The sequence below is a fragment of the Myotis yumanensis genome, unplaced genomic scaffold, assembly GCF_028538775.1.
Source record: "Myotis yumanensis isolate MYYU_CA2020_CCGP unplaced genomic scaffold, mMyoYum1.0.hap1 SCAF_16, whole genome shotgun sequence".
Taxonomy (NCBI): domain Eukaryota; kingdom Metazoa; phylum Chordata; class Mammalia; order Chiroptera; family Vespertilionidae; genus Myotis; species Myotis yumanensis.
This window is the reverse complement of record NW_027223767.1, coordinates 49,962,078-49,977,619: the sequence shown is the minus strand read 5'-3', so window position 1 is coordinate 49,977,619 and position 15,542 is coordinate 49,962,078. Positions and strand designations below refer to the sequence as shown.

The window sequence follows — 15,542 nt, the reverse complement described above, 5'->3', positions numbered from 1 at the left end:
AGGGCACCAGCAAAGGGTGTGTGGGGAGAGCTCTGACCTCCAGACCACAGACACAGGCCCATGGGGAGCAGGGGGGACTGGCAGCTGGCCCAGCCAGCTACTCACCCAGGGTTGATGCCTCTGACACAGCAGGGAGACGAGGAGGGCGGGAAAGGGGAGCAGAAGGGCTTCTGCTGCGAGGGCAGCTCTATTTCCACAGAGGCCCTTGGGCCCTGCCTAGCAATCCGACCCTCCCTGCTCAGTCAACTGTCTGGCGTCCCCAACCCAACCCCAGCACTAATCTTCCCGGTCACAATACTGGGTGGGGCAAAGGAATGAGACCCTGGAGCGGGCTCTGCTGACTGTGTAGGGCAGTGGTTCTCAACCTTCCTAATGCCGCCACCCTTTAATACAGCTCCTCATGTTGTGGTGACCCCCAATTTCATTGTTACAAATTGAACATAATTACAGCATAGTGATTAATCACAAAAACAATATGTAATTATATATGTGTTTTCTGATGGTCTTAGGCGACCCCTGTGAAAGGGCCATTCAACCCCCAAAAGGGTGGCGACCCACAGGTTGAGAACCGCTGGTGTAAGGGGTTCCTCAGACTTCACTGATTCAAGGACCCAAGTCAGGCGCTCCCCTCTGATTCTCTGCACAGGCGCCAGGACAGGAGCTCCACCGACATTTAATCTCTGAACCCTGCATCCAGGCTCATCCGCAGCTTGGCCACCCACGGCTGCAGGCCACCACCAATTCTCTCCCAAGGCCCTTCTTCCCAAGCCCCAATCAGTGGGAGGCCCAGCACCCGGTGCTGGGGGCAGCCCCCAGGGCAAGGGCTGGGCCACACGGAGGAAGGGGGGCAGGAGGGCTTAGGGGGACTTAGGGTGAGCTCTTTGGAACTGTCTGGAGCTGGAGAAGGACAGAGAGGTCACCTCAGAAGCATCCAGGCTGGACCTGAAGGCCCGGTGTGTTGAGTTGTAGCAGCGGCAGTGGGCAGCCAGCTGAGCCCCGTCGGCCATGAGAGACCCAAGCAGAGCTCAGACCCACCTTCTTGGGCCCCAAGTACCCTGGTGCCCAAGGAAAAAAGTCAGGAGGACCGGCTCCTGGATTCTGCTCGTCGGAAGGAACCCTGAGTCTTCGGAGGCCAGCCTCCAAGGCCCCAGCCCCTGGCTGAGTCCCGACGGGCGGGGCGGGCCGGCCAGCCCTTTGGCTCAGGCTTCACCCGGTGAAACAGCAGGACATCGCGTTCCTGGGCGGAGGCAGTGTTCGCTCACTGACCTCGGGGCTCAGATGCCGGTCACACATGTGATCCTGGGGCTCAGACGCTGGTCACATACATGATTTCTTCGGTGCACGGCCGCTTCTCCGGACTGCCTGTGTCCTCCCTGCCGAGGGCCCGCAGCGGGGCCGACTCCGGGACGGCTGCTTCCGCCTTGGCCGGCCTGCCCTGCCTCTCCTTCTTCTGAAGCGCACAGAAGCCACCACCCATGAAGAGGGCGGCGGAGACGAGGAAGAAGCTTGACATGTAGAAGACGTAGCTGAAGTTGCTGTCAGTGTTGTCCAGGACAAGCCCTGAAGGACAGAGAGCAAGTTAGGCCACGGCCCAGGGCTGCCAGCCCCCCACTGCCCTGTGCGCTCCGCAAGAGCAGGGCTTTTAGTTTTGTCTCTGTCGAACCCCAGGACCAGGAACTGGGGCTGGCACCTACTAGGCACTCAGTAAATAGCTGGTAAAGGTGAGGGGGAGAGGAAACACTAGACCTCCTCTGGCCCAGGCAGGAGAGTCCTCGGGCCAAAGAGCACTTAAGGGCATGTCTCACTGGGGGGGGGGGGGGGGGGGGCGGCGGCAGGGAGCTATGAGGACAAGGGCCAGTGGAGTGGGGATATCGGGGATCGGCTCGGCCACGCCCTGGGCCCCCCAGGCCTCTCCCAGCGAGCTCTCTGCACTTGCTGGAGTGTGGGGTGGGGGGATCCCGTGGAAACTGGGCCTTCCCACTCCACACTCAGGGCAAGAGTCCCCGTCATCTAACTGTAATGACGGCAGCCACGCGTTGTCTGTGTGACTGTCCCCCGGCACCAAAGGCTTCACAAACCTTCCCTTTTGCTCTGCAGGTCACACCTCTCGTGTGGGGCTCTGTTTCTATACCTGCACGTTTCCCTCCCGGCACAAATCGCCCCTGGGCCCCCAAACGCGTCTCCTCGCTTTGACTGCCGTCTCTCTCTCCCCGCCCAGAGGGACGTCTCTGCCTCCGGCCGTGGGCACCGTGACAGGCACAGGCCAATCCTTGGTGACGGCAGGTGTTCTTTTCTGCATTTTGCAGGTAACACTGTGGCTCAGAGAAGGTCATTGAGGTGCGGGGTCGGTCCCACGGGCAGGAAGTGGCAGACCCAGGATGTCAATAACAGCCGATCCGTGCACACTACTTACTCTGCCATCTTCTCTACTTAGAGCTTAATGGTATAACTTGTGACCCTCACAACAAGCCTACCAGGTAGATTCTATTCTCATCCTCACTTTGTTGATAAGAAAACAGGTACAGAGAGGAAGATGACAGACTCAGCTAAGTGTGGTACCCAAACCCCCATTTTTAACTCTTCAGATTGAGTGCCGGCTGGGGAACAGGCTGCAGCCAGTCCCCTGAGGTGCTTGGGGAAAATCACATTCCAAGTCCCTCCCCCTGGGATGCTGGACGGGCACCAAATCTGTCCAGACTGTTCCCTCCGCCTCACCCCCTAACCCTGCCCTCCCAGGCCACGCCCTCCCGCTTGGGCCTCACCAGCCATTGGCGGGGAGATGAGGATGGAGATGCTCTCCAGGATGGTGCAGAGGCCCAGGGCCCTGGAGAACCGATCCATGGGGACCACGTCCATGAGGACCTGGAAGAAGAGGGCGCCAACCACGCTCATGGACACGCTGTACACCAGGCAGTAGACCACCAGCACTCGGAAGTTGGCCGACACCGCGCACACCAGGTTGGTGAGCCCGTTGAGCAGAACTGCGAGGCTGAAGAGGTACTTGCGATATCTGGCGAAGTTCTGGCGGCCGGCCACCAGCCCAGCCATGGGCCGCAGGAAGATGTTGCTAAAGCCGATGATGGAGATGAGCAGGGCGGCCTTGTGCTCGTCGATCCCGTGCCGCATGGCGAACGGCACCAGGAAGACTTGTGGCAGCGGGAAACCGAGGATCATCCACGTGACGCCCAGTGTGAACACGCGGTAGCCAGCGTTGTGCCACAGGATGTCGAAGGCCAGGTGGCGCAGGATGGCCCGGCCACATGCGGCCAGGCAGCCGGGCGCCGGTGTCTTGGAGGGCACAGAAGGGCCTTCTCTGGGTGCAGGGGCCACGCTGGGGGCCACGGGCCTCAGGATGGCCCCGCAGACGCAGCAGTGGAGGAAAACCCCGCCGAAGACCAGGAAGGTGCCCCTCCAGCCCAGTTCCTCCAGGAGGTGGCGGGCCAGCAGCGGCCAGAGTGTGATGCCCAGGGAGACGCCCACCGAAGCCACAGCGTTGGCCAGCGCCCGCCGGCGGGTGAAATAGAAGCCCAATACGGTGATGGTCGACTGGAAACTGAAGCACAAGCCCAGGCCTATGGTGGAAGAGGGGAGACCAGCTCAAGGGCGTTCTGGGGCCTCCCACAGCGGGTCACAGGGTCATGTCCCACGTCTGCTCTCCTTCCCTTCCAGCCCAAACCCACTTCCAGGTCCCCAGGGATTTAAGATGGAGTCAGCCTGCCTGCTCTCCTCCCAAGAAACATCCGCCTCTCAGATCTGCCCTCCCAAGGCTGCCAGGGGCACACCTGTCCCCTTGGCACAGTACCCAGGTGATCCTTAAAAACTTAACATCAGCCCGATTGCCGTGGCTCAGTGAGCATTGACCTATGAACCAGGAGGACATGTTCAATTCCCCCTCAGGGCACACGACTGGGTTTTGGGCTTGGTCCCCAGTGTGGAGGGTGCAGGGGGCAGCCAATCGATGATTCTCATCATTGATGTGTCTATCTCTCTCTCCCTCTCCCTTCCTCTCTGAAATCAATAAAAATACATATTTTAGCCTTAGCCAGGCCCTGGTTTAAGCACATGCAGGAGGCAACCAATCAATGTGCTTTTCTCACGTCGATGTTTCTCTCCGTCTTTCCCTCTCTCTTCCACTCTCTCTAAAAAAAAAAAAAACACACCAAAAAACCAAAAAATATATATTTTTTAAAACAACAACAACAACAACTTAAAATCAAAGTAAGTCTCTCCCCTGCTTAACACCTTCCAGAGACTTCCCATCACACCGAGGGGAAAAGCCAAGTATTTACTATGCCCCGGGAGGCTCTGTACCATCCGGCCTCCCGCCACCTCTTGGGTGCCATCTCAGGCCACGCTCCCGTCACTCACCAGGAGGCAGCCACATCAGCTTTTTTCTCTTCCTCGGGACACCACGCTGCTCCCTCCCTCAGGACATGGCTGTTTCGGTTCCCTCTGCCTGGAACACTCTTCCCCTGACTTCCCTTCCCTGACTCAGTTCAGAAGCCGCCTCCCCACCCACTCTGTGCCCGCCCCCCGCACAGCTGGACGTTCTGGAGAGAAAGCTCACAGCCGCCCAGGACCACTGGCCTCAGGCGGGCCCTGGATGGCCAGATCTGTCGTCCATCTACTCTCCCTCCTCCTGGATGACGCCCGGGCTTTCTTCCTCTTCATACTCCACACCTCACCCCTCCTCGCTCCCAGCTGACAGCCGCCTCGCCTTCCCGCCAGTGACAGTGGACCATCGGCTCCCAGTCAAGGCCAGCCTTTCCTTCTGCCCTGCATCTTGTCCACTCAGAGGCATAGCCCCCCAGCAATGTCCCTCTCTCCTGCATCACCCGTTTTTCTCCTCTTTTCTAGACCATTCTCCTTCATTGTTATTTCTCTCATTAAAAACAAAACAGAACCCTCCCTTGACCCCACAGCCTCTTCTGGGTCCCCGCCCATTTCTCTGCTCCCCTTCCACCGAAATTTCATGCAAGGTTCGATCAGCTGAGCCATCTCCCGTTGCCCTCCTCCTGTGCTCTGTTGAAACTGTTCCCATCAGACTTTCACCCCCACCTCTGCTCCAGAATGGCTCTCGCCGAGGTCACCAACCTCTCCACTGCCAAATCCAGAGAGCCTGGGCCCCACTCGATCTGACCCAGCAGCCACTTGGTACATTGAACCCCCTCCCTCTTCCTCTCGAACGTCCTTCATTCTTTCTCTCAAGAAACCCCACCCTCTGGGTTCCCCCACTTCTCTGTCACTTCTTCCCGTCTGGACCACTACACACGGGAGCGCCCTGGGCTCAGTCCCGCCTCTCCCTTCGTGAACAGCAGGACGACATCTCAGCTCAAGACTTGAATACCAGCCATCTCAGAATGTCCCAACAGCTCGCTCAGCTCGGGGCCTGTCCCACATCTGAGCTCCCTGTCTTCCTGCAAACCGCCCCCCCTCTCTCCCCTCGAATCCCAGGGTGGTTAGTGGCTGCTTCATTCTTCCAGCAGCTCAGGGCAGAGAGGCCTGGGGTCAGCCTTCCTGCTCTTGGGTCATCCTTAACTCTTCCCTGCACTGCGTGTGCGTGGCCTCCTGCAGTGTTTTCTGAACACCCCGGCCAGCTGGCAGGTGCTTTGCAAATAGTGGTCAGATGAATGTCACTTACCCGCCCGCCCGAACCCCTCACATGACTTCCCATTTCACTACGACCAAACCCCCATCCAGCCTCCACCCCTTGTTCATGCCCCTCTACTCAACTGGCCACTGCACTGCCCCCTGGACACCCCAGGGCCTTTGCACTTGCTGTCCCCTCAGCCTGGAATGCCCTTCCTCCCAGAACCTAGGGGCCAACTCCCTTCTTCAGCTCTCTGCCCAGCCCCCCCTTCCTCTCAAGGCCTCCTCCGCTTGCTTGTTGCAAACAGCAGCCTCCCTTCGACCCTGGGCGTTCTTGACATTCTACATGTTTCCTTGTTTAATCTCTGCTCACCACCACCCTCAGCCAGGACGCTGTCACATCGGCTGTCCTGTCTTCTCACGCACTTGTCTTGTCGAGATCAGATATGCTCCTCATTTATCTGTCCCTGGCCTCTCCCCTTTGTGGGCTCCCTCCTGTGAGCAGCCCCAGCGATGAGCTTTGCCTGCCCTGTTCACTTGCATGTGACACCGTTTAATAGGCGCCCAGTAGTTCTCCAAACGGAATGACAATCACCTGTGAAGAAGCCTGCTGTGAGGTAGAGCTGGCCGAGGGTGCGGCAGAAGGAGCTGGCCACCATGCCCAGGCTGGCCAGCACGCCCCCCACCATCACTGTGGCTCGGCAGCCGAAGCGTCCCACCAGGATGCTGCACAGGGGTCCTGTGGGGGGAGGCAGGAGGGGCAGGGATGAGAAGCCAGCCAGCAGCTGAGGAGTCCCAGAGGGAGGGGGACGGGGAGGCCGGGAAGGGGTTCCAGCAGGAACTAGCCAGGAGGCTTAAAGGGCATAAGCCCTGGAGCCCGCAGTCCTGGACCCTGATGCCCACCCTGCCAGACTGGCCATGGGACCCCAGCAAGGCTCTCTCGCTCTCTGCCTCAGTTTCCCCTCCTACAGAATGAGGAATCCGGCTGGGGAAGGGGTGACCAGGTGTGAGGTGAGGTGCTGCCAATGTCCAGTTTGACCCAGACAAGAAACAGGACTGGCTCATGGCCGAGGTGCGCTCTTCACTGGGGAGGGTCTGTCTCAGGGGGTTGGGGGGACCTCAGGTATCTAAATCATAATGAGCACCCCTGTCCCTACTCCTACCCCATCCTCAAGAAGACTGGCCACAGCCCTCCCTCCAGCCTCCCACCTGTCTAGGGTGAGCAGCTGGGGCCCTGGGCCACTCTACACCCCTTTGCACTGGCCTCTGGAGAAAACTGGGTGGGGTACCTTCTCCCCTCCCCCATCACCTCCAGCTACCACCAGAGCCCGGCACCCAGTGTGTGGCTGCTGTTGGAGAGGGGCCTGTTTTCCTCCACCCCACCCCCATCCTGAGTGGCTTTCTCCGGGCCCAGACCCAGAGGAGTAGAAACAAGCCAGTCCTGGCCAGCTGCTCCTCAGCACCTTGCAAGGCCCCATTCGCCCAGTGCCCTGCCCCCAAGTACCTGGAACCGAGTTTCGGGGAAAGTGTGTGCGTGCGCACGAGGTTTGTGGGTGTGCGTGTAGCCGGTATGAGCTGGGGAGTGAAAGGGGAAGTGAGCAGCCCATCCTCAGAGATAATCAAGCAGAGGCAGCAGTAGAGGGCGAGGCGAGGCTTTGCCGTGGGCATGACCACGGGCCCACACAGGTTCCCCACCACCACACTTTGACCGTCTCGGGAAAGGTGATATTGGGGAAAGCCCTGAGTCATGGAGTCGGGGGTGGGCCTGGGCCGGGAGCCAGCTTAGCTGAGATAGCTGAGGGTGCTGGGGTGGGGCGCTGCGAGGCAGGGCGGCTCTGGCAGGAGCCAGAACTCACTCTGCAACCTTGGGCAGGCCTTGTACTTTGCTCTTGCTTGCTTTCCTCATCTCTGAAATGTGTGGGAGCAGGGGGGGTGGGCCGCTTAGGATCAACGATACTTTCCAGTTTGAAATGTCTATCAATCTCTGAGCATGGGCTAAAGGTGTGTGTGTGAGAGAGAGACAGAGAGACGAGACAGACAGGAGTCCCAAGCCGACTGAGGTGCTGGAGAGCCTGCCAGGGGGCAGTGAGCCGGAAGCTGGCTGGGGAGTGGGGGTGCCACTAGATGCCCGGCTCCCCGCCTCTGGCCCAGACCATCTGGCTGCATGGAAGGAGCCCTCTGCGATGCCCACTTCTGCACCAACCCCGCAAGTGAAAAGGTCATGCGGTCTGGGCTCGGCCCGGCCTTTTCCCCTTGCCCTGAGCCCATGCCCCGGGGTGACAGGTTCAGGGTCATTCCAGCAAAGGTGGCACCTCGCAGTCTGACCTCCCTCCCGATTGGAGGGAAGGAAGTGGAAGAACAAGCAGGCTACTGGTGCCAGGTGGGGGGAGTGGCACGAGGTAGGCAGGGAGGTGGGGTCTGCTAGGCAAGCACCCCACACCCTCACGCAGGGCGAGCCCTGCGGCCCCACCAGACCCCGCTCCAGGTGACCAGGCCTCCCTGGAGACCACAGCAACCAGAAGCTGGGGCAGGCCCCTGAGCCCGAGGCTGCTGTGCAGACTGCCTGGACAGCTTCTGACCTTCCCCGATGGCTGGGGTCAGGATGAGGTGGTCACAGTCCTGGAGGAGCCCACCAGGAAATGAGGGGGCTGCCTCCTCCATCTCCCAGCCCTTGCAACTCCCCCTCGCTGCCTGGTGAGAGATGGGGCTCTGGCAATGCCCCCATCCTGCTCCTGGTGTCTTCAAAGAGCCCCCTTCCTGTCTGAAGCCCGGATGAAGTTCTCCAGGATACTAGCCTTCAGAGCGGCTGACATTTCCCTCCCTCGTGATCTCCCTACGATCCCATGTGCGAGGTGGGCAGGATGCCGGGTGTCACCCCCATGTTGCAGGGGAAGGAACTAAGGTTCGGGGTGATCTCCCAGCTGGACCCCAGGCCGCGCCTCCTCTAGTCTGGATCCATCCCGCAGTGGCCATTGAGAGGACTGGCTTAGCATCTAAGGTGCCTCCCCAGCCCTTTCCCAGCCCCGCCCCGCCCCACCCAGCCCCGCCCCGCCCAGCGGGATTCCAGCCCGGGGAGTGGGATTCCAAGCCAGGGAGCAAGTGGGCCCTGCTGAAATCCAGTGAAATCTTAGGAATTCACCCGAAAGGCAAAGCTTGTGGCCTCCAAGAGAGGACGCAGGAGGTCAGCGAGGCCAGCAAGGCTGTGGCTCTTCGTGCCCCTCCCTGGCCCCTCCTCAGGCTGCTTACCCCCCGCGTGGAGCATGGCCGTCAGGATGGAGGGGAACCAGGAGGTCTCGCTGTTGTTGGCCTGGAACTCCCGCTGTAGCTCAGTGAAGAAGATGCCGATGCACGTGGGGAAGCCCAGGGTGAGGCCCTGGGCCACCACGGCGGCCAGTAGGACCACCCAGGCCCAGCAGCCCTCGGCGCGCTCCAGGGCCGGGGGCATCCTCTCCTGGGAACGCTTCCACGGCCTCTCCGCCACTGCTACCAGTGCCTGGGCTGCCTGGGGAGGGAGGGGACAGAATGAAGCTGCCAGCCTCCCCGGCTCCCCTGCCACCTTTCCTGGGCGCTGACACCGTCCCTCTTGCCTCCACACCAGGTATCAGAGGAGCATCACCCCCTGGGAGGTGGCCAGGGGCCCACGCGCTGGTCTTGGCATCGCCTTTCACCCACTTCCCAGAGCCAGCCTGGCAGGAGGAGCTGGCAGGTGAGGGATCAGTGGGACCCGGCAGGTGAGTGGAATTCTTTCTAATCTAACATCACTTGGTAGTCAGCAGGTGGGACTTCCGGGGCAGCGAGCACTGGGTAATTGCTTGGAGAATGGGGCAGGGCCCCAGGGCCAGGGCCGTCCCACTGACCCCACAGGCACGCGCATGCATTTCCATTCATAACCAGGCTTCCTGCACACAAACAGTCTTTCGCAACGCCACATCAACAGCGAATTTCTGTCCGCGCTGAGGGCCAAGGTGAGCAAGCTGGTGCCGGGTGCAGCCAAGGAGTGTACAGAGCACTTCACAAGGGCACCGGCCTCTGAAAGCCCTACAAGGCTCCTTCTAGAAAGAGCCATGGCCAGGAGTCCAGCCCCACAACATGCTGAACAGTGATCTACCACCTGCAAGGGCTTCTCTGTGCACTATCCTTCCAACACGCAAATACATACACAGTCACAAGTGGACAAATCAAGACACATGCTCACATACATACACACAGGTAGACACACACACTGACATAGACACATGCGGGCAAGCCCAGAGGCATGCAAACAAATGGACAGACACATAGACCCACAGACACACACCCTCACATCTTTGGCTCAGTCCTATCTCAGTTCCTTGCCACCACCAGGCCACTCCCCCTCATCACAGAAGCCGCCATAACCAGACCTGGAAGCCCCAAGTCCCACCACCAACCGCCCCCCCCGCCCGCCCCCGAAAATGCAGAGCCCTTTTCCAGACCCTTCCCTCCATCCTGGCTCTCCCCAACATCCTCAGACCTCACCTGCTCTCGGGGCTCGAGGTACGGCAGGCAGTGGAAGCAACTTTGGCCTCCGGGAAGCCACGGGTCCCAGGAGCTCCTGTTCCCACAGCCTCCCTCCTTTTAGCTCCGGGCCCAGGGAAGATCCATGGGAACTCAGAAAACGCTCAGAAACATGAAATCCCCTCTTCCTGCCAAGCCCAGCAGCCCACACCTTTCCCCCAGGCCAGGATCTTGCAAACGGCCCCTAAGCTGGACCCACCCTAAAGTGATTGCTTCAGGTGCTCAGCTCCCTTCTCAGGGTACAGCCCTGCCAAGAACATTGTCCCATTCATCCCAGCCTCAGGGTGTGCGTGTGAGCGTGTGTGTGACGGTGAGCCCTCGTGCGTATGGGCCAAGGGCACCTCCTGTCCTCCTGCCTCCTGCCTGGGACGCTGGCCCTGAAGATCCCCTCGGCCCCGATCCTCGGGCAAACCTCAGATTCAACTCCTCCTCGCTGGCTCGGGCCCCTTCCAGGATTTCTGTTCCCTCAGCAAATGGAAAGGCCACCAGCGCCACCTGATCCCCTTCACGGTGACCTGAATGTCAAGTCTCCGCACCCGTGTCCATAGCTCGCCCCTCCTCCCTGACACATCCCGGCCCCTCAGCTTCCCAGGATGTGCCGCTTGCCCGTCTTGCTCCCAGAAGGGCCACCAGCCTTCCCCTACCTCCCCACTTCCTCCTGCTCTTCCCTCCGCTGCTGCCCCACGCCCGGCACCCCCAAGCTCCAGGACCCTGCGTTTCCCTTCAGAGCAGCACAGTCACGGACAAGAGGTGGCAGGGAGGGGAGAGGGGAGAAGAGACATGGTCCCTCCTTGTTCATCCTTGTCCTGCCCCTCCGTGGAGAGGTCTCCTTAGTGCCCGTCTCAGCAGCACTTCTCTAGTGGGGACCTTCTCTCTGCACCCACCTTCCCTCCAGAAACTTCCGGGGGAGCTGGCTCGTCACAGCTTCTCCTCCCTGGAGACCATCAGAGCCGAGGAAACCACTCAGGACCCTTGCCCTCTCTTAGCGTGCTGCCTGCCAGCCTGGGGACCCCTGGCGTTCCCCTGGGAGCTCCCCTGCAGACCCAGTCTTCCGTGAGAAGAGAGATGAGTCCCCTCACACCTCAGCAACTCCCAGGCTTTTATGTCCCATTGGTCCTTCAGCCCCCTCCCCAAGCATGCTGTCCCCCCCCCCAACTTGGCTACAGTGGTGGTTCCTCCAAATCTTAAGCCAGAGAGAAGTCCGATTGGTCCTTCAAGATTCCACCTTAGGAAGCTACCCTGACCCCCACCCCAGTTGGGCTAGACCCCTTCCTGTTTTCTCCCCTGAGCAGTGGTTTTCCTACCACATCCGAGTGGTTCAATCCTTTATCTTGTCCCCCTGCCCCTACCCCCATCTTCCACACTAGGAGCAAGGAGCTGTTCCCGAGCTCCCACCCAGCCTCCGGCAGAGCCCAAAACACTATGAATGTGACCCACCTGTGCTCCCCAGAAGACAGGCAAGCCGGGGACCAGGGCTGACCGGGCTCCCTGGCCGGCAGGTCCATTCCAGAAGAGGCGGGGCGCAGAGACGCTACGGGGCTGGGGGCGCTGGCGTCGCCTCTGCCCCAGCGGGGAAGTGGTCTCTCCTTTGTACTGGGAACCATGAGTCACCATCACTGCCTGGTGTGTGGTTGGGGCAAGGAGGGAGATGCAGCTAGAGACACCTCACTCTCACTTCCTGGGACTGGAGGTGAGCCGACGTCCAGCGGAGCTGCCCCTCTCAGCGTTCAGGGACTCCCCGACCCCGAGACCATCTTCATGCCCAAGAGACAATGCCAAGATGACATTTATTACCCTCCCAACCCCCCGGGCTGTTTTTAGGGCTTCCCATTGGATGGCAGAGGCCCGGCTAGGCCCTCAGCATCCTCTCCTTGCCTTCCCGGTTTGCAAGTATGGTGGAAAGGGCGAGCGATGGCTCATGCAGGGGTTGTGGGGTTACTGGGCTGGTGTGCAGAGTGGAGGGGCCTCCTCCTCTCTTCCTCTCCCTCTCTTCTCATGGTGAGGGGGGAAGGGAGGGTCACAAGCCCCAGAGCAGCGAGAGGAGGGGCAGACTCTGGAGACCCCCTCCCTCACCAGACCACACACATGTTAGGATACAGGACACAGGGCACAGGGCATGGGGCAGGCAGCTGGAGGGCTCCCCCTGGGCCCGAGAACTGCAAGAGCCAGCTTGAACCCTCAAACCCCTGCACCTGGCAGGGGCCCCCCCCCCGGAAGGAAGGAGGCAGTTCCAGAGGTCGCCGAGCTGGGGCAAGTCACCCTCGCCCTTCTCTGTCCAAACGTGGCGCACATGTCCCACAGGCGCCGGCTGGCCACAGCCTGCAAGGGGGGTGGTTGGCAACCGAAATCCGTGACCTCTTGCCATCCTGGGCCCCGTCTGCCGTCAGGGATCCTGTTTCCCCTCCGCTTCCCACCCTCCGCTGGACGGAGCTCCTTGGGGTGGGGCTTGGGGACGTCCAGGCGGCGCCCGGGTGCATATTTCAGGCCAGGCCTTGGGGGGTGCCCGTCCCCTCACTCCCCAGGTCGTGGGGGGCAAGCAGTCGCTTTGGGGAGACCCCTCGGGGGTGGGGGTCCCCAGCCATCGGGGGCTGGGGCAGCCCAGGACCCGGGGCAAAAAGGCTTTTCCGGATCCTCGCCCCTGACAGGCGGGAAGGGGCTCGGGAGGCCCGGGGCGGGCGGGTCAGCCGCGCGCAGACGGGGACCCCGGCAGAAGGGCGCCTTGGAGCCGCGGGGAGGGGAGGGAGCCCGCTTACCGGCTCGCACGGGCCCAGCTACCGGCAGCTCCACTCCCGCCGCACGGCTTCCTGCGGCCCGGCCTCCCGGGGCGGAGGTGGCAGGGCGCCGGGGCGGGAGGCCCCGGGGAGGCGGGCGCAGGGCGCAGGGCGCAGGGGGGTGGGACCACCTCGGAGCCGCCGCGGGTGGGGGGTGGGGGAAGGAGGTCTTGCCTGGAGGTGGGAGGGCGCGGCGGGGCGTGGCCAGGGCCGGCACCCCTAATCTCAGCCGGGTCCCCTCCTCCGAGTGGCGTGGACCGTCCAGCAGCCGGGGCGGACGCCGGCTGGGCGGGGTTCATTTGTATGTCGTTAGCATGTAATTTGCATAGACCATATGCTCACTCCTCAGGACCCCAGGAGAGGGAGGGAGAAAGCGGGTGATGAAGAGGCTCCATCTCCCAGCGGGAAGGGGAAGGGAAGCCAGGATGGGGGACCCCTTCTCTGAGGGCTTTGGCTGCCCAGGGGTCCTTCCGATGCCAGGCCCCTCTGTCCTCGCCCCCAGCCAGCCAGCCCTCGATATGCATTGTTTAACGTGTGACTACTTCCAAGTTACAGTAAGTCAGACAGTGTGGTCCCGGCACAAGGACGGACACAGTGGGACCAATGGGATAGAGTTGATTTTCCACACCAGAGCTGAGGTCCAATGTGGGGAGCGGAGTCTTTTCAGTAGATGGTTCCAGAACAATCGGGTATCCTCGGCTGGGCTTCTACACCGCACCATGTAAAGAAGAACATAAAAAGAATCATAGATGGAGATGTGAGGCCTCAAACTATAAAACTCTTAGAAAACATGGGAGCAAATCTTCATAACCTTAAATGAGGCAACGGATTCCTACGTGTGACACCACAAGTACAAGTGACCAAGGAAGAAACACAGAAATTGGACGTCATCACGAGACCAAAGGACACCACCAGGGACGCGAAAAAACTCTCAGGATGGGAGCAACGATTTGCATCTGATAAGGGACTTCTCCTGAGAACGCTTCCAACTCAGCAATGAAAAGACAGGCCCAGTAAAAAGTGGGCAAAGGATCTGAGTAGCTGTTTCTCCAAAGCAGATGTGCAATTGGCCAACAAGCACATGAAAAGATGCTCAACACCCTTATTCATCGGGGAAATGCGAATCAAACCCACAAGGACATACCATTTGCCACCCACGAAGATGGCCTCGCGTCTGGGTGTGTCACAGAGATGATACTTGTGTCGAGTTGGAAGGCGCGTCTTAGACACGCCATCGCTGTGCCTGTGGTTCATTTATTTATTTATTTATTTATTTTGGCAACTGTCTCAGTGCCGGGGCTCGCTCTGACACGGAGGGTATTCAGTTTAACTTGAAGGTGTCTGGATATAAACATTGGGAGTGTTGTGGGCAGTTAGATCTGAGCAGAGCAAGGACGATGGAGCAGGAACAGAAGGTCACCAGGGAGGAAAGCCCGGTGCCTAGCAAGGGGCAAACCTGGGAAAGCAAGGACCTCGCCCCCAGTGTGACCTTTCCTGCCCTAGCATCTCGCTGGTCATGTGGTTTAGTCCACCTGACTTTCCCTCCCTAAAGATAACCTCTAGGCCTCAGTGGTATTTCAGTTCCAGGCCCAGAAGAGCAGCAGAACCAGACCAGTGACCCTGTGGCTGCCTCAGGACCAGCTGCATTGACTCAGGACTTCCCCTGCCCCGGCACCGACCAATCAGTGGAGACCATGACCCTGAAAGAGCACACCTGGAAAGCTGATGGCTATTCTATTAAGACCCTCTCCTGAGCCCTCCCCTAAGATTTCCACCTGCAAGAGAGAGAGAGAGAAATTGTGGGAAACCGCCTATTGTCTTCTCTAGCAGAGAGGTGTGGACAAGGAGCCTGGAATGCTGGTGACCCTTGAGCCCTGGCAAAGGTCAAGGCTACGCACCCACTGTTTAGTCCAGACAGTGGTAGCTGAAGCAACTTCCCCACCAGAGAGTCATGTAAATCCTTACTGAGAAGATTGTCTGTTACTGGAAATTGCCTGCCTAAGGGCTACAGGTGGATCCCAAACTGAATAAAAGGATGGCAAGGCCAGAGCCCAACTGGAGTCCTTCCTCTTGGGATGGGCTCCCGCCTGGTCCCCCAATTTCCAAGTTATTATTTCTTGTCTCGTCTCTTTTATTTGCCTGCGGCCCCTTCTCCAGACCCCGAACCCTGAACCACGCAGGACATGGGTCATTCACAATAAATACCCTCAATGCAAAGGACCCAGCTCCAACTCTCCCCCAGGGAGCACACCCTAGCCATTCCCTTCCCCCTTCTTCCCTCTAAGGGACCCCACGAGACTTGCAACCAGGGGAGCAGTGGGCAGTGGCAACTCATCCTGAGTGAACCCCCTGAACCTGTTGCGAAGGCCCCCTGTCCTCTGACTCCCCAGTGAGCCAGAGCAGCCCCGCCTGGGCTCTCCTGTGGCTGCTTCTATGCTAAGCCCCTCCTTGGCTCCCTGTCCTGAGTGCTCTTGCTGCGGCCAATGAGTTCTTGCTTGCTCTGCTGCACTTTGTCTCTTGATTGAAATCTTTCCTTCAAGAAGACAAGAACTGAAGTCTCGTTGTCTCGCCAGTAACAGGAGGAGGGGATGGGATCTAGTAAGATTTCTCTTATGACCTATAGGATGATCCCAGACCTAGGGAGGT

At 59.9% G+C, this 15,542-nt stretch overlaps 1 protein-coding gene and 1 long non-coding RNA gene across 7 annotated transcripts; one reads left to right on the top strand and one right to left on the bottom strand.

Annotated features, from left to right (window-relative positions):
- Window positions 1-455: 455 nt before the first annotated feature.
- On the bottom strand, window positions 456-13,165 carry SLC16A5 (solute carrier family 16 member 5). 6 transcript variants are annotated; one of them, XM_070394567.1, is made up of 6 exons: window positions 13,071-13,165; window positions 11,563-11,745; window positions 8,836-9,091; window positions 6,185-6,328; window positions 2,763-3,572; window positions 456-1,560 (listed from the first exon to the last, which is right to left on the bottom strand). In XM_070394567.1, exons 2-6 carry the CDS (start codon window positions 11,737-11,739, stop codon window positions 1,307-1,309), a joined length of 1,641 nt encoding a protein of 546 aa, XP_070250668.1. In that variant the 5' UTR covers window positions 11,740-11,745; window positions 13,071-13,165; the 3' UTR covers window positions 456-1,306. The 6 variants fall into 6 exon arrangements, with proteins under 6 accessions (XP_070250668.1, XP_070250667.1, XP_070250666.1 ...); XM_070394566.1 differs by lacking the exon at window positions 13,071-13,165 and adding an exon at window positions 12,879-12,975 and having other exon boundaries at window positions 11,563-11,879; XM_070394565.1 differs by lacking the exon at window positions 13,071-13,165 and adding an exon at window positions 12,879-12,962.
- LOC138994600 (uncharacterized) lies at window positions 8,673-15,006 on the top strand. The gene is made up of 3 exons (XR_011468455.1): window positions 8,673-8,954; window positions 9,188-9,320; window positions 13,246-15,006. It is a non-coding gene; the product is annotated as an uncharacterized lncRNA (long non-coding RNA).
- Window positions 15,007-15,542: the final 536 nt, after the last annotated feature.